At 46.2% G+C, this 25,443-nt stretch overlaps 1 protein-coding gene across 1 annotated transcript in view; it reads left to right on the top strand.

Annotated features, from left to right (window-relative positions):
• Nucleotides 1-25,076, top strand: part of slc25a26 (solute carrier family 25 member 26) — a 40,027-nt gene extending 14,951 nt beyond the window's left edge. Inside the window, exons 6-10 of the mRNA XM_079266292.1 lie at nt 11,070-11,114; nt 14,245-14,314; nt 17,654-17,718; nt 20,789-20,862; nt 24,844-25,076. Of these exons, the coding sequence (XP_079122418.1) occupies nt 11,070-11,114; nt 14,245-14,314; nt 17,654-17,718; nt 20,789-20,862; nt 24,844-24,940 (351 nt within the window). The 3' untranslated portion in view covers nt 24,941-25,076. The remainder of the gene's footprint in view (nt 1-11,069; nt 11,115-14,244; nt 14,315-17,653; nt 17,719-20,788; nt 20,863-24,843) is intronic.
• The last annotated feature ends 367 nt before the right edge of the window (nt 25,077-25,443 follow it).

The following is a 25,443-nucleotide window of genomic DNA, read 5'->3' as shown; positions in this document are numbered from 1 at the left end:
ATGTACCACAATAGCAATTCAAGCTAATGCCAGATTAAAGAAAGAGTTCACCTTTTTTTTGCTTCAGATATTAATTAAAGGTCCCCAGAGGACGAATTTCACTTCAATCGAAACAAAGAAAAGAGCAATTCTATCAACCAAAATATATATATATATCTTTCAGGAGACTAAAGATTAAATATTGGAGCAAGGGCTGTTACTTTCTGTAATGGAAAAAAAAAATCAGTGACTCGATAACAAAAGGCATTTCAGATGTCTTACCCATAAAGGGCTAGTGTTTCTATATTCATCAATGATGGTGCAGCTCAGTGTTGTGTTGTGCAGCCTTCTGTCGAGGGCCGCGACGGATTGATCAGGTCCATGCATGGCTGTGTTTGACTAACTCATCTATCTGTGTGTGTGTGTGTGTGTGTGTGTGTGAGCGTTTTCAAAGTGACTGCGTCACTGCCAGTATACACACTTCCCTCAGAATGGAGGTTTTGTTATTTCCAGCTGTGCTGCTGCTGTTCATATCTGATCCCCAGCTGATAAGATGTTTCTGTCAGTGAGAAACATTTCAGTTGGCCCACAGGCAGCGATTGGTTGGCTAAAAGGACTCCGGTCTGTGTTTTATTGCTGTGGGCACTGCTCCCAGAAAGCATCGTCGGTGTGTGTGTGTGTGTGTGTGTGTCTTCACCTCTGCCATATGTTTTCATACAGGCATGTGTGTGTGTGTGTGCCATGCTGGAGATATCAAAGCAAGCAGCCGTATTCTGGACCTTCCTGCCCGCTTCACACTGTTTTACACTCTTTCCTTTAAAGGAAAACTCTGACGTCATTATTGAGGCTATTTAACGGGCTTGAATGTTAACTGTATTTATGGCGGCCACGAATACTTTTCAACTGTATCGCTGGGAAAATAACATCCAATGCTTTGTGCTTCAGGCCAACTTTTTGCTTTTAACCGTTCATAAAACTCCCAGCATTCATTGCAAATGCTGCACTGGCACGATGTTTCACCAACTGACATTAGCAGCTAAGTTATGCTAACGCGTTAGCAGCTACATACGCTCCAGCAACAACCTTCTTTCACATGGTCGGCCGCATACAAACGTGTTTGGTGACGCACTCAAGTGTTCATACTGGTCGTCTCTGACATTCTTTATTGTTTAAAAAGTCAGAATCCCTTTTTGCGTCTGTCGGCCAGCAGTGGTTTCCACGACACAGCTCGGTAGCCTCTGCCCTTCTCAAGCAGCTGTAGGCTAACGCTGCACCTTCAACCTCTCCCATGCTCAGCACCAGCACATTTTCTCTCAGTGCTTTCTCCCACGTCTCACTAATAGTCTCAGCCAGATCCTCAGGCAGCCATACGTCTCTCTTCCTGTCAGCAGCTAATTGGCCGACCCCCTCGGGGCATTCCGTGTCGCACCACACCGCCATTCATTGGCTGCCGTGCACTCTGCCACTGATGTCATCTGTCAGTGGCTGTGACAGATCCAAACTGTCCTGTTTTTAAGAAAACAAACAAACAAAAAAAGTATCACCAGCAAATGAGATATTAAACACAGCATGTTTTCCCGCTTTGTACAAACACAAACCGTGAGGATGTTGTTAGTGTTCAGTCCCAATAATCATGTTTAGCAGTTTACATTTTACATCCCACGAGAATGCTCCTGCTTCCCTACAGTGTTGCTTTTAAAGGCTGTGGGAAAAACCCGAAGCATCAGGTGTCTGCTGAGGACGCTCGTGCTTTTCCCCTGCCGTGCCTTTGCCTGTTCTGCTGTATCAGGCGTCCATTTTGAATCAACAAGCTGCACACAGGTGGGAGGAAGAAAAATAATCACTTGCACAACATAAATATTATTCGGAGTTTCGGGGAAGCATTTCTCTCATGTCGATGGAATTGCTCTCTTGAATCTTTGCCAGCGCACTGTTTCCCCACCACGACCTCTCCTCCCTCTCTCCCCCCCCTCCCTCTCTCCCCCCCCCCCCTCCTCAGAACAAGTCTTAATTTGTCGGGAATATTACTGCCCTGTGCCGACATTCGCCGGGCTGCGGCGGCTTACGGGAACGGAGGGCCAGGTGCGATTTCCCTTTTTTTCTTTGCTCACGGGAGACGAGCCGCCGCTCAAACCTCTCCCTAGTTTGGCTTGTTCAAACACACACACACACACACACACACACTCTCCACGCTGCCCTTGGCATTCAAAACTGTCAGATGGAATTCTTCAGCAAGTGCACTCACTCCCGTTCAGCGCCGGGGAGCTGGAAGGGTTGGGATGAGTGATGGCCAGTCGCTGAAAGCGGAACACTCCTCATAGTTCCACGCTATAGGGCCTTAAAGGGGCACGCGCTCGTGCTGCGGGGCGCTCGCAACTGCGTGGCCAACGCTCTCTAATCTGTGACAAATTTAGGTTTTGAGTAACTGCACTGAGCACAGGGGGAGTTATGCTTTGTATGTGTTGTAGGTTTAGGTTTAGATAGCAATCTGATTTGTGTAAAGTGTGCCTCAGGGGAGTGTGAAGACAGGTGTGTGTGTGTGTGTGTGTGTGTGCATGAACTGATGAACTGAGACAGTGTATCAGGGCCTGCTTTCTGTTAAAGGGAGAGCAGGCCTTGGCTTCCACTAACCAGCACGATACAACCACCAAGAGAGAAGTAATCCTCTCGCTCTCTCGCTCTCTCTCTCTCTCTCTCTCGCTCTCTCTCTCGCTCTCTCTCTCTCTCTCTCTCTCTCTCTTTCTCTTTCTCTTTCTTTCTTACTGGACTGTACACGTACTAATTCCCCCCGTGCTCCTATGTTTAGCTCGGGTTTTTGCAGCGTCACAGCCGGGTGTAACGTGTGCTGTCGCTGCAGTAACTAGGTGTGACATTAGCTCAAAACTTTATTGACCAAAATAAAATGTCCATTTTCCATAACAAACATGTGAGTGGAAGGTACAAACACAACATATACACATACATGTAATTAAGTGAAAACAGCAAAGGACAGATGTAAATAGACAAATACCGTTCAATAAAGGCAGATTCAACAATGTAATTGTTTGTATAATCTTTGCTTTTGTGGAATTTTAGAGTTTATAATATGTAAGATCTTTAAGAAAATCAACAAATATGGATATTATTATTGAAAAATAGCAGTTTTTAAATTTGTCATATGTTGATATCAAAATAATTATATGTATGAAATAATTATAATGTATATCTATGCTCGTGCTTTCTCCGGCGTGTTTATCATGCTTGTTCCTGTATTTCTGCTTGCTGTGCTCTTGTGTGCGTGTTCTGTCTCCTTGTACACATGAATGTTGTCCTTTAACTGACAAACAGGTCTGGCTGCTGTGACACACACAGAGGTGTCCAGCACCACCGATCGCTCACTGCCATGATTATTGACTTTGGCAGCTTTCATCAAATTCAAATGTGATCTTTGTCTGTTTGTCATCAGCGCGTCACCACAGTCGGTTCCTCTTCATACTTTCGTGACACATGGCTGATGGAATGTGGGTGTGTCTGAGTGTTTTTTCAGTATGACTTTGGCAAGTGAATCCAGCTTACAGCCCTGTTGCATTAGCAGGTAATAAATGTGGGCTTAGACTCGAGGCTTTGCTCCACCTGGCCAGTCTGTAAAAAAAGAAAAAAGAAATTTGAATAAGGCTGCTGTTGATCGTTTCCCCATCTGACTCCCATCTGCTTTCTCTTAAAATCTCCTCTCCCCTCCTTCCCTCTCCTCTCCAATATAAATGTAATCTCATTTATTCTTTGTCTGATTGTCCGAGGACAGCGTTGGGCACTTTTGCAGACAGAGTTCAGGTCTACAGGGTTTGCATTACTAACAACAAAAAGAATTGTCAGCGTCCAGGAGAAATGCTGAGACTGATAGATTGTGATGCAGTGGAGGAGCTGCTGCAGTAAAAGGCCCTGAAGAACAACAGGGACAACTTAACAGTGATGCTGTGCTTTCAACCTGAACTCTTCAGTGACTCACCGTGTCTTAAAATGACTACTTCAGCATTTCAAAGGAGCCATTGTTGATTTCATTTTGCGTATAAATTGAATTTGAGAGCGTGCACATGGTCTCATTTGAAATGGTACATTTGGTAAACTCCAAATCCACGGGTGGGGGAGGTTTTGCCACATTGATTTGGAATGGCCATTCAGTATCGTACACTAACAGGATCCAACCGACTCCTCTGGCTCATGAATCATCTGCTCCGCTGCTCATTTGCTCCACATCTGGTGGCAAGAACAGAGCAGAATGAGTTGCAAGTCGGTACCTTTTTGGGGTTCGTGATTGCTCCACAGTTTCCTGACTTGAGTTATAAGCGTGAGTCGTGGTTTCTGAATACTGTTATCTGTGTCTGGGATTTCATAATACAGCAGTAAAATCTGTAATGACGGTAAATGTCGTTGAGCATAAACTGTTGTTGTGAAAAGTGACATGCTTTACAGCATCACGTAAAGAATTACTCAACAATTTAAACAAACTTACCATTTAAAAAAAAAAGTTCAACTTTTGTTCACTTGGCACAGTAAAATGGTCGGCTGTGTTAAAATCTCAATCCATTTTTCAGCCACGGTTCTATGAATGGCTACTTCCCGACTGAAACATCTTCACAACTACTGGACGGATTGCCGTGAAATTAGTAACAGATATCCATGGTGCCCAGATGACGAATGCTCACGATGATCCGCTGACTTTTCCTCTTGCACGTCGAGCAGCTGTTTGTTTTTTGGTGGTTTGTGGTTTTGAGTGAAATGGCTCAATAACTTTTATATGGATTGCCAATAGATTTGGTGACAGACGGTCATGCTCCCGAGAGAACGAATTGTAAAAAACGTTGGTGATCCCATCATTTTTCATCCAGCACTTTTAATCCGTCCCACACGTTGGATTATCTGTTGGTGTCTTCATCAGCCTCAGCTGTACTCGCAGTACAGTTAGCATTTAGCTCAAAGCATGAGTCACTTAGCACGGCTGCACTCTTGGTGAAGAGCGAATCCAACGCAGAGGGCGGCAGCGCGGAAGCTGAAGCGTTGCTGCAATGCATTGCTTTGGCCACAATCCCGGTTGTACTTTCTAACGTACTGTAACATTGTTGCCACCTTCTCACCGGTACCTGAAACAGCACACCAACGCAGCCCCCTGTGCTGTTTTAATGCCGTCTTCTTTGTATGCAGGGAGAGTATTCCGATAACATAATGTCAAGCGGCAGTCATGCGTTGTTCATCAGCAATAAACCACAGTGAAAATTACTCAAATTCAAATGATTGACCAGGTTATGGTTTACGTTGCATTGTTACTGCTTATTTGCCAGTTGGTGACATCATACAATCATCTTGCTGATGATTCAGTAGTTCTTTGGCTGTGCTATGAAAGTCTGTAGTGCGCTGTTAATGTTCTTTATATCATCTCAATGGTACAATGCGATGTTTCAGCAGCAGGTAGATGTTGGAAACGATGAATAATGTCCCATCTGTTGGTTTGGCCGTCTACACATTTGTTTGCTTGTCTCCCCATCTTATTATCCGTCTTCCTTACTCTTTGTCGCTCCTTCTAAATGCTCATCAGTATGCCGAGGCAGCAGTATGACCTATTAAATGTCATTTGTCAAATTGCAGCCAACTGGCTTGCCTGCAATCAGGCTCAATGTGAATATATTTTGACATGTGTTTTTCCTGCCCTCCGTTGAGTGCCTAAGGACCTGTGACAGCCCGAAGCCTCTCTGAATGCTAATAAAGTTAGCACTAATACAGTTGGCAAGGACGCACACACACACACACACACACACACGCACAAACTGGAGCACTGTCAGCAAAGTGACACAGCTACGGCAATCTCCATATTCTTATTATATCGTGCCTGACAGTCACAGCAAGTGGCACTGTCACCCTTGATCAGTGACAAAATGTGTCAGCCAGCTAACATAAATTCCTGCTCTTCAGACACACACACACACACACACACACACACACACACACACACACACATCAGCGGAAATATGATTAAGCATGCCGACATATTCGTCCAAAAATGCAGACGCACACATGCAGGATAGCAGGTCTTTGTGAGAGCTGGTCATGTGTTTCCCAGCAGTGGAATCTGGTCCCTGGAGGCCAGCTGGATGACACAGATGTTTGTGGGCTTTGGGAGCAGATGCTGCTGAGCTCCTGGACCACAGTTTTCTTTTTTTCTTTTTTCTTTTTACTTCGTGGCCAAGTTGCAGAGTGATACTTTGGCATGATTTGATCAAAAACAAGTATACAATGGTGAATGTAGCGGAAGTGAGTGGTCAGTGGAGTGGAGACGGTGCATTGGTGGACGAAGAGAGAGAGAGAAGAGTTTGATGGAGGTTTGAAGTTGAGGGTGAAGAAGAAGATGCACAGTAGTTTAGAAAGCCGGATGTATTAAAGGGCCAGAAAGCGTAGGCACTATAAAGACACAGAGGACCGGACAGTTGTGTGAACAAAGGATTTATCTAAAGCTTTGCTGAATGAATCCACGATACATTTTTGTTCTATTTGTGAAGCTCTCTATTCCTTCACTGTAGGAATGATTACTTATGACTCTGTTTACTTGCGTGTGTGTTTTTTGTGTCAATAACTTCTCATTTCCAGTGATGGGTCATGTTCGCAGACCGTAACGACGTGTTTCTGCCTGGTTATCGTTATGATTCGGTTACTGCTCACACGGCCGTGGAAATGTACTGATTGGCTCAAGCTGGAGTTGAGTGAGCTAGTAAAGTTTTGGCAGGCGGAGGAAAACCTCAGTCGTTTTCAATGGACATAAACATCACTGCTGCTCTGCCTTCAGAGTAGCGATTTCCTCCGCTAACCGATCGTTTGAATAACGGCTACACATTTGGTCCGCGAAATGATACAACTGAAAGGAGATAAAAACGCGCTCTCCCTTATTATACCTCGCAAGTAAACATTTTGACGGCGCTATTGTGCGATCCATTGTTTTTAATGGGATTTGTGTAGTCCTGTCTGTTAACATACAGGCCCGACTCTGGCTGTCTGCGTGGCTGTGTGCTGGTCTACCGTGACGTATAGATCAGGTCTAAATGTGCCCTCAACACTTGGGGCAGACCTCTTTGTAACTCTGGAATATCAAAACCATGCGGTTCGCCCACTGGCCCAATGTGTAAGAGAAAATGTCCCCTTTTGACTTAAAGTTAAGCACCTGCAACCATTTACAACCAGGTGGTCCCTCACAGTGTCCTCAAGTGGTGCACAAGCTGCACAGGATAGCATTGTACCTGCATGATGAAAGCTTGCTGGCCCACTGTGTACGGACTTTCATATTGATTTAATTGCATATATTGTCATTGCTAAATGTCACAATATATATGTACTTCACCCTAACATTGAATTGAAACATTCTGTGCTTCAGTGTTGTCAAAAATTTGGTCACGAAACAATTTTCCAGGCGTCAAATTCACAAAATGAATATCTTTACGACAGACTCACAGGTTGAAACAACTCATTGAATCATAACTGTCACGTCATAAACACCTGAGATAATTTATTCAACAGCTGTTGAAAACAAAAAACACCCTTTTGATAAGACAAACAATCCGTAGAATATAATACAAACTAAATAATAATCCAAAGGAATAATAACTGTCACACTTCAGATCCCTGATATCGAGGAGAGATTCGCCATTTTCCCTGAGGAGTCAAGCAGAAATCAAACATCTCAGTTCCCACAGTGTCTGAGTCTGTGTCTGTGCATTAGATCATTACAGTGACGTTGTTGAAATGGCTGCTTATAGAGTTACTTTGCATATCTGTCATGTTTTATCTTCTCATGAGCCCATTACTTCCACACAGTTTGGACATCGCTATGGAAGCCCATTTCCGCTATCCAAAAAAAAAATAATTATTACAAAAATAAAACAAACAAAAAAAAGAGAGATAAAAAGTTGAAATAATTTTTATCTCATTTCTTTTTTTCTTGTAATATTTTTTCTTTTGATGGCAGGCCCGGGCTTCCATACATCTCTGCTCATAACCTTCCCGTCCCTGTAGTTTTAAATGAAACAATATCGCCTGAACCCAGTGCTCTGTCTTTCAGGTGCGGTGATGATGCACGTCTGTCTCCAAGGTTACCCCACCTCAATAAACCAAAACAAAAACGTGCTCCCTGGTTTGAGATATCTCGCTTGTGTTCTTAGAGCATGTCAGAGCGGTGACACACGGGTTGGAGTTGTGGTGAAATTCTCTTTCTCTACCCGTTACTCCATTTCTCATTCAGCTGAGAGATTTATTGCGTCTGTCATCTCCTGCCATCACTGCACCAACATCAGGTCAAAGTACTGCATTGGTTGTTCAGCGCTTGTTGACGTGAGATGAGTAGAAAGCAATTAGAACTGGAAAGAAAATAGCACGACGGTGATTGGCTCCCATGTCCTCCTCCCTGTAGATTTGATTTAATAGCTCAAACAACCAAACACACTGTGTGTTTGAAGTAAGTGTGTGAGTCTCTTAACTATAAATGGCTTATCAATTTTAATCAGGCCACATGTGCTTTTCAGATGTTCCATTTCTGCACACACACACACACACACACACACACACACACACACACACACACACACACACACACCACGTTTAGTGTGCCAGGGGTGTCAAACCAAGTCATAAATCATTGGTTGATCAGTCATTCCAGATCCTCTGCAGGAACCAATCTGTGTCCTTGTGTTTTTCTCTTTTGGCTATTTCTCTCAGCTACATTTCAAGCTGATGTAAAATAATACAACTTTATTAAATATTGTGAAAAGTGACTTTCAAAGATTTTATGGAATGTTTAAAAACTCTAAAACAGTATCCAGTACTACAAAGATTAAGTATACATATGAAATGAGTTTCTACATCAAGTTCACTAACTGTCACTATTCATTTACTTCCACTTATAAAAGTACAACATGTTCTACTTGCATTTCGCTGTAACTCCAGCACCCCCCTGCATTCTCTCTCTGCAGGCCGGCTCGCTCTCTTCCTGGCCTGTAAAACAGAAACGCAGCATTCATCAGGGTGGTAATAAAAGACAGGTGCACTTTGATTCCTCTCTGAAAGCTCTCTCATCTCACCACAGTTAGAAAACGGAGGCATTCCCACGCCACATGGTAGAGCGCAAGACCTACATCAGACACTGTTTCCAGACCATCTCCAAGGACTGACAGCATTTGCTTCTGGATGCCCAGATAGACCAGATCTCCAGTGGAACGTTTCGGAATACTCCACGGACCAAGCCTGCAATCAATCGAGCAACAATCAAATGTTCGATTCGATCCGTATCACTCACGACCCACGGAAGTGCAGTGTGGCGTGCGAGCTCCTTTTTACCAATAAGAGGGTGTTGTTTATTCATAGTTCGCCTGAGCTTTTGCACCTAAATGACACGTATACTGTACTCATTGCAGCGCGAATGCTCTTGCATTGCTGGGAGATGCAACTACGTCACGGTGGGTGTGTTGCTCAGGGCCCAAGGAAGCTCATGGTGGAGTGTGAAGTTGTTTGGATGAGCGGCACTACGGGACGTCAAGCAATCGGCCCGTTCCGATCAGTCACTACCACAATCAATCGTTCATGTTTCTGTATGCAGTATTTGTAGACTGTGTTTGTTGACCTGCTCTAACGGCCTCTGCAAAGTACCCGGTCAGGACCACAACGTCCCCCGAGTGGAAGCCTGAATACAGAGTCCCGATAGTAGCTCTTTCCTACTCTTTATTTGGTTTAATGGAGGTACAAACACTAAAACATCTGACCCTCCGTCTTTCTTGTCCAAGTATATGTTTCTGTAGTAAACATCCAAACCATTCAAAGGTTACGTTGGAACAAGTAACATTTAGATTGCTAAACGATGCTGACTAGCCCTAACTTTCCTGTAGTACATGATATTGTCAGATCATGAAAATGCTGACTTTCTGCTTGCAACATGTAGCTTTAGCCTGAGCGTTAGTCTTTTGGCGTAATATCATATATGCAGAAATGAGAAGCCTGCTTTTGTTCCGCTCGACAGGCTTAGCTTCGGCTTACCTTGTAATACAGTTGTTCATCGTCATTTCAGAAACATAATTTGCTGTGCTCAGCTGAATTAATACTCCTTTGGACAGCTTCATGTCTTTACTTTTGTTTTTTAAATGGCCAAGTCATTGCTAAGATCTTTACAGTTTTATGTCCAGCTCTCAGAGAGCAGATGCAGCACACGCGCATACAAGTTAATCTCCTTCAGAGTGTTTATATGAGGTCAGCTCGTCTGCACTAAGTGCTTAATAAGCACATTAAGAGGCATAAACACAGTTTGTGTATTGTCTTTGTGCTGCGGCCGAGTCCGAGTGGAGTCGGTCCAGCTTTTGCCGACGTGCTAACGTAGTCGGATGGAACATGTCGGAGGAGGAGGCGGCGGCACAGATGGATGAATGATGCTCTTGTTGCTGTGATCAAAGACCGATGACACAACTCGGTGTCACTTTATTTATTTCTCTCTTTGTTTTTTGTTTTTGTTCTCTCTCTCTCTTCCTTCCTGTCTCGCTAGGATGACAGGATGTGTGTGTGTGTGTGTCTGCAGTGTGTCTCTCAAATGAGTGAAAGAGTATACATGTGTGTTTTCGGTTTTTTTCTGTATGTCTGTTTTATATAGTGTGTGTGTGGGGGGGGGGGGTGTCTGACTAATTTGCCCGTTGCCTTGGCACTGCCGTTGATTTCCTCCTGCTGTAACTTCCTGCCTAAACCGATTATGTGTTTTGTGGCAACACTTCCACTCCAACCATCACTTCAGAGCCGCCCCCCCCCCTTCCATCCCTCTATTCCTCCTTTCAAGTTTGCTCCATCCATCCATCCATCCATCCATCCATCCATCTATCCATTCAGGACTGCCAGACCACAGCCTGTCTCATTCATTAATCATCAGCAGTGAGAAGGATCAAGGGAGCAGTCAGATGAGAAAGAGGAAACAGAGAAAGGTGGCAGGAATGACAAGTGCAGGAGATTAGAGGTTAAAGATGAAACTTGAACCTCCAGAAAATCTGGAAAAAAAAGGAAAGCTGAGATAATCCTGCTGATTTAAAACTCTACTTGTTTTTCAGATCCCGTTCTCTCTGGTGCAGTTTCCACTTTGGGAATACTTAAAGGTACGTATCAGACCCTTCCATGCATGTGTCTAACTGACTCTGTTCCCTCTCTTTCTTTACTATCCATCTGCTTCATCCCTCCACTCGCCACCATTGCTCTCCACCATCATTGACAGTCATTATTCTCAGTAATAAATCCGTAGTAAAGTTCTAATGGTGTGCTTACGCTCTGACACATTTACAGCAGGCTCACCCTCTGCGTTCCCCTGTATCATTGTGGCTGGCCAAACTGAGACTTTACGCCCCACTTTAATGGGTTGTCACGACTATCATCAAACCAGCCTTTCATTTATCACGAAAACATCCTGCATATCTGTCTCTTTCTAGCTTTTTTTTATTTTTATGCCTCTTCCTCTCTTTTGATAGCTTTTCTCTCTCTCTCGTGTGCCTCTTCTCTCTCCTTGCCCCCTCTCTCCTTTTTCGCTCTGTGGCCCTAATCGCATAAAAAGGCTGTTTCTCTTTGAAAAGACGTTTCGTTGGAGTGACATCATGTCTCAAGGGCGCGAGAGGCGGACAGTCAAACATTCCATCAATGTTGGGCGCTAACGGCCGAGCTAAGACGAACAATCCACTTCACAGCTGTGTGTGTGTGTGTGTGTGTGTGTGTACACGCGCCTGTGCATTTGTGAGAGTTAGATTTGGTCGTTCACAAGTGTCTCTTTGTCCCTCGGTCAAAGGCCCTCTCTCTCTCCAGGCCATCTGGACACGTCCGTTGGCGGAGAGCAGAACTGCTGGAATCTGGACCTCTCTTCCCCTCTCCTCTTTCTCCTTGCCCTCTTCTCCATTGGCTCCTTACTCCCGGTCCTCCCACGTGTATCCTCTGCACTAGCACGGTGCTCTGTATCGCTAATGAGGCGTTTCCTCGGTCACAATAGCAGCGACTGGCCGACTAGTCGAGCGAGGAGAAGTTAAAAACAACTTCCTGCAACAAGAACTGGTTTTTACTGCCATTCCTTTCGGAGCGACCGCCAAGATGTTGAGAGGCTTTCACGATCGGGAACAACGTGATTTAGCTTTCAAAATGCCAGCGAGAAGGAATCTTGAGAGTGCATGTGTGCGTGGCAAGATCTCCCATCTTCTCTGCGGGATAGTAATGTGCTGCGCTCTGGCCTTTTTGTTTTTATTTCACGCCGAGCCAGCACAGCTGTCAGAGAGAGAATCAGAGAGAGGGGAAAAGGGAGAAAAAAACCAATTGCAATGGGTCTGTTGGAAGAGGAGTAAGAAATCCTTTGGTAGAGTGCATTAAGTTCAACTCGTCCAAGATGGTCTGTGATATCATGGAGAGGCTTATCCAGGCAAGGAACATATTATAATTCACGAGGCCAGTCCCACAATATCAACAAATGTCACACATTGGTCACTGCAAAGAGATTTGTATTTTCTCACCAGGCTTATGTGAATATTTCTCACTGTTCTTTCAGACATTAATTCTTCAATATTGTGGTTTTGTTGTTTTTCCCAACAGCGTCTGTAGCATAAGACTTACAGTTTATCCCATCTGTTGCGACCTCAACAACATGAGCAAAGCAGGAGGGTGGAACACTTTTAGGTTATGACTTGGACACCAAGCGAGAGCCGCAGAAAATTCAAAGGCACGATGGGAACTCCAATTGAACCAATGAGATGCACTTACAAGTGGCGTCTCGCCGCACATACGCGATGCACCGACACACTCGCGTGCCGACAGACCCACCGCCTCCTTCCTGTGGGAAGATGTCCAGGTGCAAACTCTGGCCCTGACACAAGGGTTCAGAGGTCAGGAAGTTTGTTTTCCCAGGTTTACCCCTTATTATATATTCATTAAACTCATGAGAGAGACGGAGAGGAATCCCCCAGCGGGAGGCCTTTGATGTGGAAAACAAAATCTCCTTTTTTATCTATCTGCTAATGGAATACACATGACGCATCCTCAGCTCGTTCACACTGCCTGCCGGTTCTTCTCCGTTCTGTGTTTGTTTTTTTTAGTTTTTTCTGGTGTGTTTACTTGTTTGTGTTCGCATGTGCTGTGCAAGCACACAGGTTTTTTTTTAGTGATGTCCACATGTGTGAGAGATAGGAAGAGAAGGAGATAACATGCCGCCGATTAAACTCACAGGGGGGGGGGGGGGAGTGGACAAAGAAAGTATTAGTAATCGCTCCATGCTGTTGCTCAATTGCTCTCCCTGAGAAGTAATCATACCTCACAGCGCCCGAGGCGGCCGAGCTGTCCACATGCATTTTATACAAAGACTAACGTTGCGTCTCCGCACCGCTTTGCTGAAACTAGTCGGGGGAGGAAGAGGGACGAAAGAGCTCCTCCGCAAAACAAAAACATCAGGTGCTTTCGCTCAGGAGCCGGTTGCATTTGGGCAAGCAGTCCTGTGACGTGAGCGTTTCTCAGACACACAAAGGCTTTTTAAATGCACTTGAACTTTAATGTCACTTTTATTGACAAAATCCCAAAAAACTGGCAACCTTCTGTTGAGCGGGTCTACCACACTACCAGACCGGATGCGACTGCGTGGGAATTTCATTGTCCACCCTCCACTTCTCAAGTTGTCCACATATAAAGGCTTTGAACCAAACAGAGAAGTTGACCTGGAGGCACAGATAGTTTCAAGCTTGCAGCTTTTTCTCTCTATGGGGTGTTCAAGTGGCCCCACTTGGACAGGACGACCTGGCCAGTGGCCCCGATGTAATTTGAGTTTGACACCCCTGTGTGTGTTTTTGCGGCTCTACCAACACAATTAGTTGAGCTAAATGTTCACAAGAATAAGAGAATAAGAGAATGATATTGATATGTGAATACACAATGTGACAAAATGTGTAAAGATGACGGAGTGGGGCCGCTGCAGCACATATTCTCATGCCTCCCTCTTGTCCCGTCCCGGTTCTTGGGAAACGAGTAGCATGACATCACTGGAGAGAAAAGGCTGCACAAAAATAGCCGGACAGCCCGGTTCCCAGCTGCGGGCCCCGGACCCCAGAGCAGACCAAGGTTCACAATGTGTTTTCAATGTGTCTGATATCTCCACTAACTACAATCTTCTCTCTCTCTCTCTCTCCCTGTTTCCCTCCCTCTTTCATCATCCTGCTCTATCAACAACCCTCTCTTTCTCTCCCTCTCCACATTTCCCTCTCTTTCTCCCAGACTCTGTGGTCACGGAGGCAAGGTCACACGCTCTACTCTTGGCAGGCTGCAGTGTGCGGAGCTTTTGCAGGTGCAGGGGATTATTTGCTGCTTTGGGAAAGAAGCGGAGAAGGGAGGGGGAGGGGAAGGGGGGGAAGGGGGGAGGGATGGCTAAATCGATGGGTGGATTGGTGAGTAGATGGCTAGGAGGGCAGGACAACTTTACCCAAAGCTTGTCAGAACTTGTCAGATTCCACAAAGGTGAGCTCAGAAAAAAGAACCGAGTAGAGAAGAATGGATGAAAGCAAATCCAGCCAATTCCTTAGACATTGCTCAGCGCTAAATGAGCATTTTACTGCAGGGATTTTGCATTGTTGTCTCAGAAAATGCCTCATTATCATAGTTTTCAAGATACTTAGCAAAAAAAAAAATATCACACCAAAGCAGACAGAGTCTGAATGGGTATCGGGGGGGAGGCAGCGGGGATGAGAGGGGCCGGTTCCTGGGTATGGGCCCCTGCAGCTGTGTGACCTCCTGAGCACTGGGGCCTGAAGTGGTTTAATAGAGAGGGAGAGAGAAAGGCGCAGGAAAGGAGTGAATGAGGGGAAGTGGAGTGGACTAAAACAAGATGAATAGGGGAAAGGACCAGACAGAAACTAGAGACTGTACATCAGACTGTAACATACTAGGTCGGGGCTAGAAGCACAAGTCAAAGAGATTCAGGGATTGTCGATGTTTCAAGTGTTGAATTTGAGCACAGTTCTGTGTTTGATGGTCTTGTTTGAGTTCCATGTCGAGAGAAAGGTCTCGCATACCAAAGACCGATGTCACAGCCCAGTGTCAGCCTTATCAAGGATATCTTTTATCTGACTATGCAGGGAATCTGTCTGACATTGAAGTGTGTCGAATTTGGTGCCATTTGGACACGCGAGACTTTCAATATGAATAAACTGTTAATAAACACGCGAACAGTCCTCTGTCCCGCAGCGGGAACGGAGCTCCGGGGCTCCGCAGGCTGGAGCTTTTTCACTTACAATGTAATGCTGGCAACTTTAGTACGTGATCATTAATTGTATTTTGATTAATAATACTTCAGAGTAAAATCTGAATCTGTAGTATAACCTCTCTATCGGGTAAATGTACTCGCACAATGTTTACGTCTGAAGTAGAACTTGATAGAGAGGTATTGGCAGGGGACAAATATATAAAATGGCCAGATACTGACATGAAGGCACACAACAAAACAAACTTGTCTTGTGCAGTAGGCTCGAGTTTCACTGTAACCAGAGAGAATGATATATATCCAGACGGGCCAGACCAGCCTACTGTTTGAAAGCTGGAACGCAGACCCGTGCATAACCGAGAATTGATGGACCCGAACCCTGATTGGCAATGATTTCACAACTGATTGCTATTATGTAGTTGATTTTCAAGTTGTCAAAACAAAACTTTGCATCCAACCTAATGTGCCTAATGTATCTAATGTATGTGTTAGTAGCATTAGAGCCTCCTTAATCCATCCTCCTTGCCAAGAAAGCTGCACAAAGGCTTTCTGTTACTCCTCTCTAGCTGATTGGAACAGCGTGGCAAATCCACTCATTATTTCAACTTGAAAGGCCACTTCGCTGTCAAGGTAACTGATGACAAACGCTGTTCTTTGAGAATCAGCTTTGTCATTTTCTTGACTCCTGATCGGCGCCGTCTGATCACTGCAGGGTCTTCTCGGATCCGATGTTAAACAGACCAGGGACCTACGCTGCTATAACTGTACTGGACCTGGACCCGATTGACCGTATAAACCGTGGATTCAAACCCGTACAGGTCCCGGGTCTTGTCTTGGGTCCCAGGGTTCCGGTGGACCCGTGAAGACCTCGACCTCCATTATTGTAGCTCTGAATGAAAATGCGTCCCTTCATCTCGCTTTTATTTCCTCAGTCTTCACTTTCATCACGATGAAAAAGGCAGAACCACAAACAAAATGCATATTTTCAGACAAACAGTTCTGCAGACCCGTCCGTGGAGCAGTTGTGGGACCATTTCAGTCCATAACTCTTGCGACGCCACAACACGGCAGACAGGAAAGGAAGGTCGAGGTTAGCTCCTCCAGGAGGGGCGATGGAGACATGGAGAGAAGAGCGGAAGAGGAAACGGCACCCCAAGGAGCTGAGACGTGGCCCTGCACCACCCCACCTGGACTCGGTCCACGATGGGAGGAAGAGGAGAAAGAAATCAGAATAATAGGAGAAAGAGGAGAAAGAGGAGACTGGCGATATGGATTAGTTGGTGTCAGACAGACATGCAGAGGAAAAAAAGATGTGAGATAAGGAACTGACTGCGTCATTTTGATACGAGTCCTAAAAACTTGTGTTGAGTTGTCAGAAAAAGAGTATTTCTTCTGTAGTATTATAGTATTCAGCTTAAAACAGACTACATTTCCACTACATTAACAAAACTGTTAATACGTTACAGGAAAAATGATTGAAAAATATCTAATTGGGAGGGAGTAGAGAAAGAAAGCGGTGGAAGGGGGTAGTGGGGGGGGGGGGGTCCAGCGCAGGAATCAAGTTCACGTCCCTCTGCGACTGAGCTGCTGTCCAAGAGGGATCCTCGGGTTTCAGTCACTTCCCCTTACATCGCGCTTCACACTCTCTCTTTCAATCATACATAATCTGTTTGACACTGGAAATGCTCACACGGGCCTTTAATCATCCTGAATATCTGCACTTGTAAGCTGCCTTCACTTACGACGCACTTGACGCATCCTCCTGCTTTCCTGTATCCTCGGCTCACTTACGGTCGCGTTGCTCCTCGGTGGCCCATATGGATATGTTTACCCGAGAGCAGTTGCTACGTTTGTGGCGGAGTGACACTCGCACAGCATTTCTCACTTTCACACACTGCGGCTCAGAGGGGACACCTCTGGATCGTGCCGCCCATCCAGCTTCCAACTTGGAGGGAAGTTAGGATGTAACTGCTCTGTAAACCTAGTGTGTGTGTGTGGGCCCAAACATGTACATGTGTGACTTTTGCATTTGTGTGCATCTGAATGTATCCAAAAGGGTTTTATTTTCATGCTTGTGCATACAGGGTGTGTGTGTGTGTCTGTGTCTGTGTTGGATAAGGGAGTGTGTGTGGAGTGGAAGGTGTGGCCTGGATGAGGCGGTGGGAATAGAAGTGTGTCCGTCTGGTTTTTGTGGTCTAATAGCAGGGAAGGTCTCAGATGGGGAATATTATCATTTTTACGAAGTAAATGGAGCAGAGGGCCAAGAGTTCCTCTATTTATTGCGGAGTTAATGTTACTTTATCTGTGGTTCAGTAATTGGACTTTTTTATGGGTTTATTTTCAATATTTAAAGACTCTTCTGAGAGCAAAGAGAGGCCCTTTTATGTCAGCACTTTGCTAAGTGTGTGTGTGTGTGTCTTTTTTTAGGTGCAGTAGCGGCATTTGTTACCACCCCTCTTGACGTTGCGAAGACCAGGATCATTCTCGCAAAGGTACACACACACACACACACACACACACACACACACACTCGGGGACCACACCACCTCCTCTGGCAGCGACTTCTAAACACTGCTGGCAGGTGATGCCTCGCAGGCAGAGAGCTGAGAGGGACTGCAGCCCGAGCAGATCTCAACAGTGTCCGCACACAGGACAAAGCAGGCCGAGGTAGCACCGGGACAGCAGTGAGACATACACACACATCCATCATCTGACCTGCACTATGGACAGTGTCGGTGAGACATGTTTGGGTACGTGGTTAGTGTTAGAGCGAGGACTTGTTGCTGCTCCGGACGAATTTCCATCTCAAGGCTGCTTGTCACTGAGAGGTGAACCAGAAGGCCGGTGTCCCTCCTGTTAACTCCTCCACTCTGTCCTCTCTCGCACTCCCTCTGTGTAGTGGTGTCCCTCCTCTTCCTCACTCCATCCACCTCCTCTTTCACTTCTGGCTCACTCTAACTCTATGTCTGGCTTCCCTTACTGTGTGTGTGTGTGTGTGTGTAAAGGGTAGTGAGTTCAGAGTTACCCCCAGTCAGCCCCCCCACTAACACACACAAACACACACACAGACTGTCCTTGGAGAAGACGCAGTGTACAGCCAAACTAATTAATGAGACACTTGAATGAACAAAACAGTCCGACAGTCTTGATCTCTTGCGAGAAGCCGTTGGCTGTAGGTGGAACTGCACGGAACAAAAGCTTCCTGTAAACATTATTTGAAATGCAGCTGCTGCAATTCACCACCAAGCAGAGGACGTGGCCTGCGCTGCCTCAACAAAGCTCGGTTATAACTTTATAAGGCCAAGTTTTTGATTCCCTGAAGTCAGCTGATAAAACCCCAGCGCTGTGTATTCAACCAATGGAAGCCAATATGATGCATTGTATCTGTTCAAACTGGAGGTTTCTGTGTTCACAGTCCATCCAGCGTGGGCTTCCTGTTTCAATCTGTGGAATAGTTTAGTAGTTAGTAATTGCATCAGTTTGGAAATGTTTTTTCTTTTCTTTTCTGCACTTTAACATCTTAGGTTTCGTTTTAAACATGGACACATAGTCCATTAGACAGACATGACAAAAGAAACATCCTTTATGCACCTTTCAGGCTTTTCTAGTCTTTCGTCGTGGACAAAAGCGGCATGGTGGATTTGGTGGATTTGGATTTAGTCAAGTTCAAAAGTCAAAACGAATGGCAATATGTCACTGAGCCATTTATATTTGACCCAGCTAGCACAAAAACTGAGTGCTGCAAAAAAAGTATTCTTTTCATTTTTGATCCGTAAATAGTTTTCTCACTCGATTGATCGCTTTGTCTCGATAATATCACAAAACAGTGAAACCTGCTCATCGTTATTTCCTAAAACCAAAGACGATGTGTTCTTTACGCCAACTTAAATTCAGATACACGAGTTTACGATCACATATGACAACGAATAGCAGCCAATGTTTGGCATCTTTGCTTGTAAAATGATGAATTGATTACTAAGACGCTGTCGATTCATTTTCCGTCAATCAACTCATTGACAGATTAGTTTCAGCTCTAATACAAATGTACTAAAATATACAATTGTAAATGTGCTTTGTGTAAGTTATGAGGCCATGAAATATCTTAAAGCAGCATATTTCAAAATGGACTTTGCAGTTCAAATTTCCATTTCCACCTGAAGTGCGCCTCACCTTAAAAGGTAACATGTCCTCTCTTTTTAAAACCGTGTCAGACTTTAGTTTGGTTTCTATCTTCAAATCTCCACAGCAGCAAGGGAGGACAAGTCCAGGCAGGAGAGTGTTTGGATACAGAGAGAGAGAGAGAGAGAGAGAGGCTGGTGTTGATGGGTATGGATAGTTTGGTTTGGACGGAGGGGAGGAAATGTGGGTGTTGGAACTTGTCACATTAGTTTCCGTCACCACAGCAGCAGAGGAGAAGGTTCTTTCTCTGCTGCCGTACAACACTGCTCTTCTCCTCAGGCTGCCGTGTTTCCTGCCAGTGCACCACACTGCTGCCATCAATGTCATGTTCGCTACCCTCAATGTCATGTTCGCTACCCTCCACTGCAGCCAATTGTGGCAAACACGGGAGTCGGTGTCAGGTTGGCATGGTCCAACACCTTGTTCAACACTCGTCGCTGTTGTTTAATGTCATTGCACGCATCACTGTGGATGCCGAGAATGCAGAGACGGTCGGCATGAAGCGCGTGATTTTACTACTCGCACATGATTGTGATAAACTCAGACAACAAAGCAGGAAGCCAACTGAAGCAAATGTATGTATTGAGCTGCCTGAAGATATTTGTGTATGTCAGCATAAGGTACACAGGTGTGTTTGTGTGTTTTGGACACCCTCTTCCTCCATTCGCCAAGAAAACTTGTCAGATGAGTCAAATCTCAGCCACCTGTCTGTCTCCAACAGAAACATGAGGAATAGGGGTCTTTTTGTTTTCTTCCCCCCTCACACGAATGAAATGTGGGAATCTTCTTCTCGTTCCAGCAGATCTGGGAGTCGCAATTTTCGGCGGACGCCGCAAACTGTTTCCAACATGCTCAGTGAGCTGTAGCTTAGATTGGCGTGCACGCACATACACACACACACTCCTCATTCTACTGTGCCCTCCGCTGTCTCTCTCTGTTTCTGCCACCACCCACCCTCACTTAACCCCGACTGGCCCCATCCTGCAGCTCTCGTCCCCCCTCTGCCACTCCACGGCGACGGATTAAAAACTCCCTGGCCGGCTAAGCCGTATTGTGTAAATGTAAGTTCCAGACTGACGGGCGTGGAGGGAGACGGGGAGAACTCGTTGAGTGTGTTTTTGGGTGGGCAAATGGCAGGTGCCTGGGTGGGTGTTGGAGGTGTCGCCTTCGCTGACACAGCTGTCCATGAGGAGAAACGGAGGAATGAAAAGAGGGAGAGGGGGGAGTCGAGGGAAGCTCAGCTGAGGAAGACTAAGCAGGGTGTCTGTTGGAGAAGCAGGAAGTGAAGGAGACGATTCATCCGTCATCACGCCTCTATTTTCCTCTTTCTGTCCCTCCCTCTCCCCTCCCCCCTCTCTCCCTCCCCCCTCCCTCCCTCTCCAGGCCGGGTCGACCACAGCGAGGGGCAACATCCCGCTCGTGCTCCACGAGGTGTGGCAGAGCCAAGGCCTTTCAGGGTGAGTGTGCGTCTTCATGTCAGAGATATGTTCAAAGGCCATCGTGATCGGTTAACACGGAACACAACCTGTTTCATCCCAGCCCATTTAAAAGACCTTCGATTTCACATGATTTGATTTGACTCCGCCTGATCCCTCACGTAATCAGGTTTGATGATAGAGTTGCTCTTCTGCTGGAAGGGGGACGTGAATTTACAGCCGCGGCTGACAGATTACATGTTTAAAAGCTTTTCCTGCCCACTTGCTGCACTGTCCTATTGATTAAGGTGTTTCGGGGGCCGAGAGGAAGGGTTTATTTGATGTGTTTATGATGCCCACCGGACAAAAGGCCAGGTCTAATGGGGCCGCAGAGGGCTGCCAGCACTAAAACAAAGCCTCACCCGCGGTGAATAATTGGCCCGCTTGTGCACAAGCCGCCATCATTTAGTTAAGCTGCACCTCGGCTTAATGCTCGTTGCAGATTTGGTTTGGGACCGAGCCAAACACCGGTGGGACATCTCTCTCCGGCTCTCTGTCTCTCAAACACACTCATAAACACTGTGTTGTTGTTTTCTTTGTGTAGACTGCAGTGCTGGAATCTAATCAAAGACAAATTGCATTTCAGCTTTTGTGTTTAATATGAGCCAAGGGTGATTCCCTACAAACTGCTTTCAGAGTTCAGTAATAAGCCAGCCTTCAATTTGAATGAAGCTCATGTTCGAGACGACTGCACGATCTCAATGAGCTGATAGTTGGCGGGCCCTCGACGCAAAACCCGAAATCCCTCTTCCCCAGCTGCAACAGTGACCCAAGTGGGAGCGTACAGGGGATCTCTTTGATGCCCGTCTCCCACCTCCGCACCGCACGGCAACCTTTGATGTTGTTCTTACTCTCCCTCCATCCTCCTCTATCTCTCCCATCTGTCCTCCGGGGCCGGCTGTAGAACTCGCTCGCATTGTGCAGCCCAGAGAGCATGCACCGTGAGCTCTACGACATGATGGGCCGCTGGAACAAAAATCATTCTCCCTCCTGATATCGATGTAACCGGAGAAGGTGGAGAATACAGAAAAAAAGCAACTGAGAGAGTGAGAGTAGAGAATGAAACGCAGAGACAAGAGAGAGTGTGTAGAGAGGAGGAGGGGGGGGGGGGGGGTGCTGCTCCGCAGGGCCAAAGGCCCGGTGGTTGCGCTGGTGCATGCCTGGTACAAATTGCCGGGGCTTTAAAGCTGTAATTATGGTAATAGGCCCAATTGCAGTGTAGTGAAGCTCTAAAGTGCTTCCATGTGTGCGCCATGCCCCAGAGACCCCGGGTTAGCAGAGAGCAGTGGAGCTCACACACCGGCCTCCCCCAGTTACCAAACTGCACCGGGAATCGTGTCAAAACAAAAGGCTAATAAGCGGCGTGTCCTCCGGGCTGTGTCTGCTTTGTGCCTCATGTGAAGCAGGAAAAAGTAAACAAATGACGTGTTTGCACCGCATCCACACAACAAAGCAGAGGCTCTGGAGATCTGCGGTGAGCCTTATTTGTACTTTTATGGCATCGGGACTCTTTGATCTTCGCCGTAACCAATTAGGTTGACCACTTTTGATAATTGGGAAACTATAGAGTATGACTAGACTTATAAAGGTGTGTTGTTGGCACAGATGTGCAATGCGCTCCTTTCCCAGAGAACAGCCCTGAAGCCACAGACGCAGTCTGTCTCCTTCACTGTGTACGGTGTGTTTGGAAGGACAAATTGGTGTTTTGTGCTTTTTTGGGGAACTGCTGTAACATCTTTGTTTTTGACTTGACTTTTGTTATTAATATCCATCTTTTGTCCCGGAAATTCAAGTACTACTGAAGGACTGTGTGTAACATCCAGCTGATGTATCTTTCTCTGTTTTGATGAAGACCCACAGAGGTTAAAACTCTTTCTTCAGATTTTTCCCAATGAAAAAGTTGCGTTGCCCTTCCTGCTCCTACACAAGTGGCAGAAGTGTGGTCCCACATTCATTTGAGGATTTCCACCCTTGTCTTCTTCACGAGTGCCAGCATTTAGCATGAGCAAGCCGCGACATTAACTTTTGAGTTCACCGCTGCTCTTCTGCAGTCTCCTGTCGGGCCTCGACATTATATTTAGTCCCGATTCCTCAGGAGAGGTGATTGGCCCGACAATAGGGAGATGACACCGCTCAGTGGCTGGCCGGGCTGTGACGTTACAGTGAGTCAGGGCACCCGAGGGGGAATATTTGAGCTCTGGCTCTGCTCTGACGTCTCAGAGTCCACAGGTGGGTCTGATCCCAGACAGGAAATGTAACAGTAGTCAAGAGAGCTGAGACAAAACAAGAGCGTTGAGTTTAAAATGAGTTCATTCCTCACACTGCTGGCAATCAGGCCCATCGCATGAGAAGATGTTGCGTCTACTGTGTTGTTTAGCCGTCCGTCTGCTTTATTTTTCTGGAGCAATGGAAACTTTGTTTATTAGAGAACCTTCTTTACAGTATCTGCTGAAGCGCACCTGGTAGAAACCAAACTGAACTTTTTGAAGTTTTTGTTTTCAATTGAAATGGACAGAAGCACGAGTACGAACGCACACAGATGATGAATGCAGACAGAGATCTTGTGTGCGTAGACGTTTCTCCTCACGCAGACTCACATCCACAAACACGCAATACTCTTCATCCGTTACATCTGGCTTGGATAGGGTTAGATGGATAGGGCCCGGCCATGTGAGCGTGGGGGCGGATTGGCAGGCGGAAGGTGTTGGTCGGCAAATTCACGGCGAGGGAGAGAGAGACGGGCAGAGAGGAATGGGGAAATAAAAACGCAGCGAGAGAGTAACGAAAAGGCAGACGAAGTGAGCGCGTGTCTGAGAAGCGGATGACACGGCAAGAAAAAGGGAAGACGAAGGAGAAATCCCCCAACAACTGAGCCAGCTGAGGGGGCCGTCGCTGGACAGATCGACGGGGAGAAGCGGATGGACAGCAGAGGGACATGTGTGGATGTGATTCGGCCATCAGTCATGCACAGAGAGAGAAGGAAGGGGGGAATGAGAGCTCCGGGGAGGCCTCGGGGTGGGGGCTTGAAGCCTAATCCCAAAAACAGCTGTGTGTAGCAGGGAGGGTGGGAGAGGGGGGGGGGGGGGGGGGTGGTTGCTGGGCTCTCTCACGGCGGATCACATCCTCTAACCCCCCCGCAACGTCAACGGCTTCTTGTTGCGCCGCCGTCGCCCGTAACTTGTTGCCCTCTCCGTAAAGTGGCTCCACCAACGAGGCCTGAGGCCTGACCCGCTGCCATGGAGCCTCTGCACCCGGACACGGGGCCCTGCTTCCACGCAGGCTCCGTAAATCACTCGGATGCTTTCTGTCGGCGGAGTGATACCCGATACGGCCCGAGCTGCCCTCGGCTCTGTTCACAGGGTTTTTTTTTTCTTTTTCGTGGGGATAATTAAAGTTGCAGCAGGGAAACTTTGGAGAAGTACAAAAGAAAAACCTACTTCCTTCTGTAACTGTTCCTGCCAGATGAGGTGCAGGTGTGTGCATGTGGCAAACCTAAGAAAATGAAAACATTTTGGGCAAAACAAACAAATATCTTTCAGCATTGACACATTTCTCGTTGTGGCTTCAGTAAGAACCTTGTAAAACGAGCTCAAACTAGTCATACATTTAGCTAGAAGTTAGCAGTTAGAAGCTAGAAGCTAGAAGTTAACAGTTACAAATGTCACAAAAATCACAAAAATGTAATGAACCTTTAGCTTCAATCAATATTAATTATAATAATTAAATGATGAAAACAGTGAATGAAAGAGTGATCTTTACTGCTATAATAGTACTATAACAGTAATAGTAGTAAACACAACTTTTATAAGTTATGTCATGTTATTGCAGTACACGGTGATTGATTTCAGTGTTTTTTTTCAGTGTTTTTTTTCAAATATCTCTTAGATACCGATTTGCTTTGGATTTGCATCAATAACAGTGATTTCAGAATTCATACGTCCTGCATCGCTTCTTCCTCTGCAGTCTGTTTGCGGGCGGCATACCGAGGACGGCCTTCATCAGCGTGGGAGGTTTCATCTTCCTGGGAGCCTACGAGAAGCTGCGCCGCTCTCTGCTGTAGCAGCTCGTCCTCTGCCGTCCGTCCCCGAGTCCCGACTCGGTGGACGGACAGCAGGCGGAAGCAGCGACCTCGTCCCCTGGAGGAGTCGTCCACAGGCCTGGTGGCATTACCCAGAGTGCTGCATTCCTGCTCCTCGGCGCCCTGAGTTTAACGGGCTGAGCGCACACACTTCTGTAACAACACCAGTGGTTTGGTTAAATGGAGCCCCGGCCTGTCACATGAGCCATCTGTACTGTTAAACGTGTGTGTGTGTGTGTGTGTGTGTGTGTGTGTGTGTGAATCAATGAGTTGTGGTATGAAAGACGGTCTCTTTTTATGCTTCGAGGTGAGGTTTGGTGATTCGGTCCGCTGTAAGCTACCCTGTAAATCTCCCTCTACTTGGTTTCATGATCTTTTTAATGTTCCAGCCATATCTTTCTCTCTACTAAGCCAGACCACCTTCCCACCGGGGGAGGGACACCATTGTTAAATCCCCTCTGGAGCACAGCTGAGCTCATCCACCT

Source organism: Melanostigma gelatinosum, assembly GCF_949748355.1.
Source record: "Melanostigma gelatinosum genome assembly, chromosome: 3".
In the NCBI taxonomy this organism is placed as follows: Eukaryota; Metazoa; Chordata; class Actinopteri; order Perciformes; family Zoarcidae; genus Melanostigma; species Melanostigma gelatinosum.
Note: the sequence above shows the minus strand (reverse complement) of the source record. Positions and strands in the feature narration are given on the sequence as shown.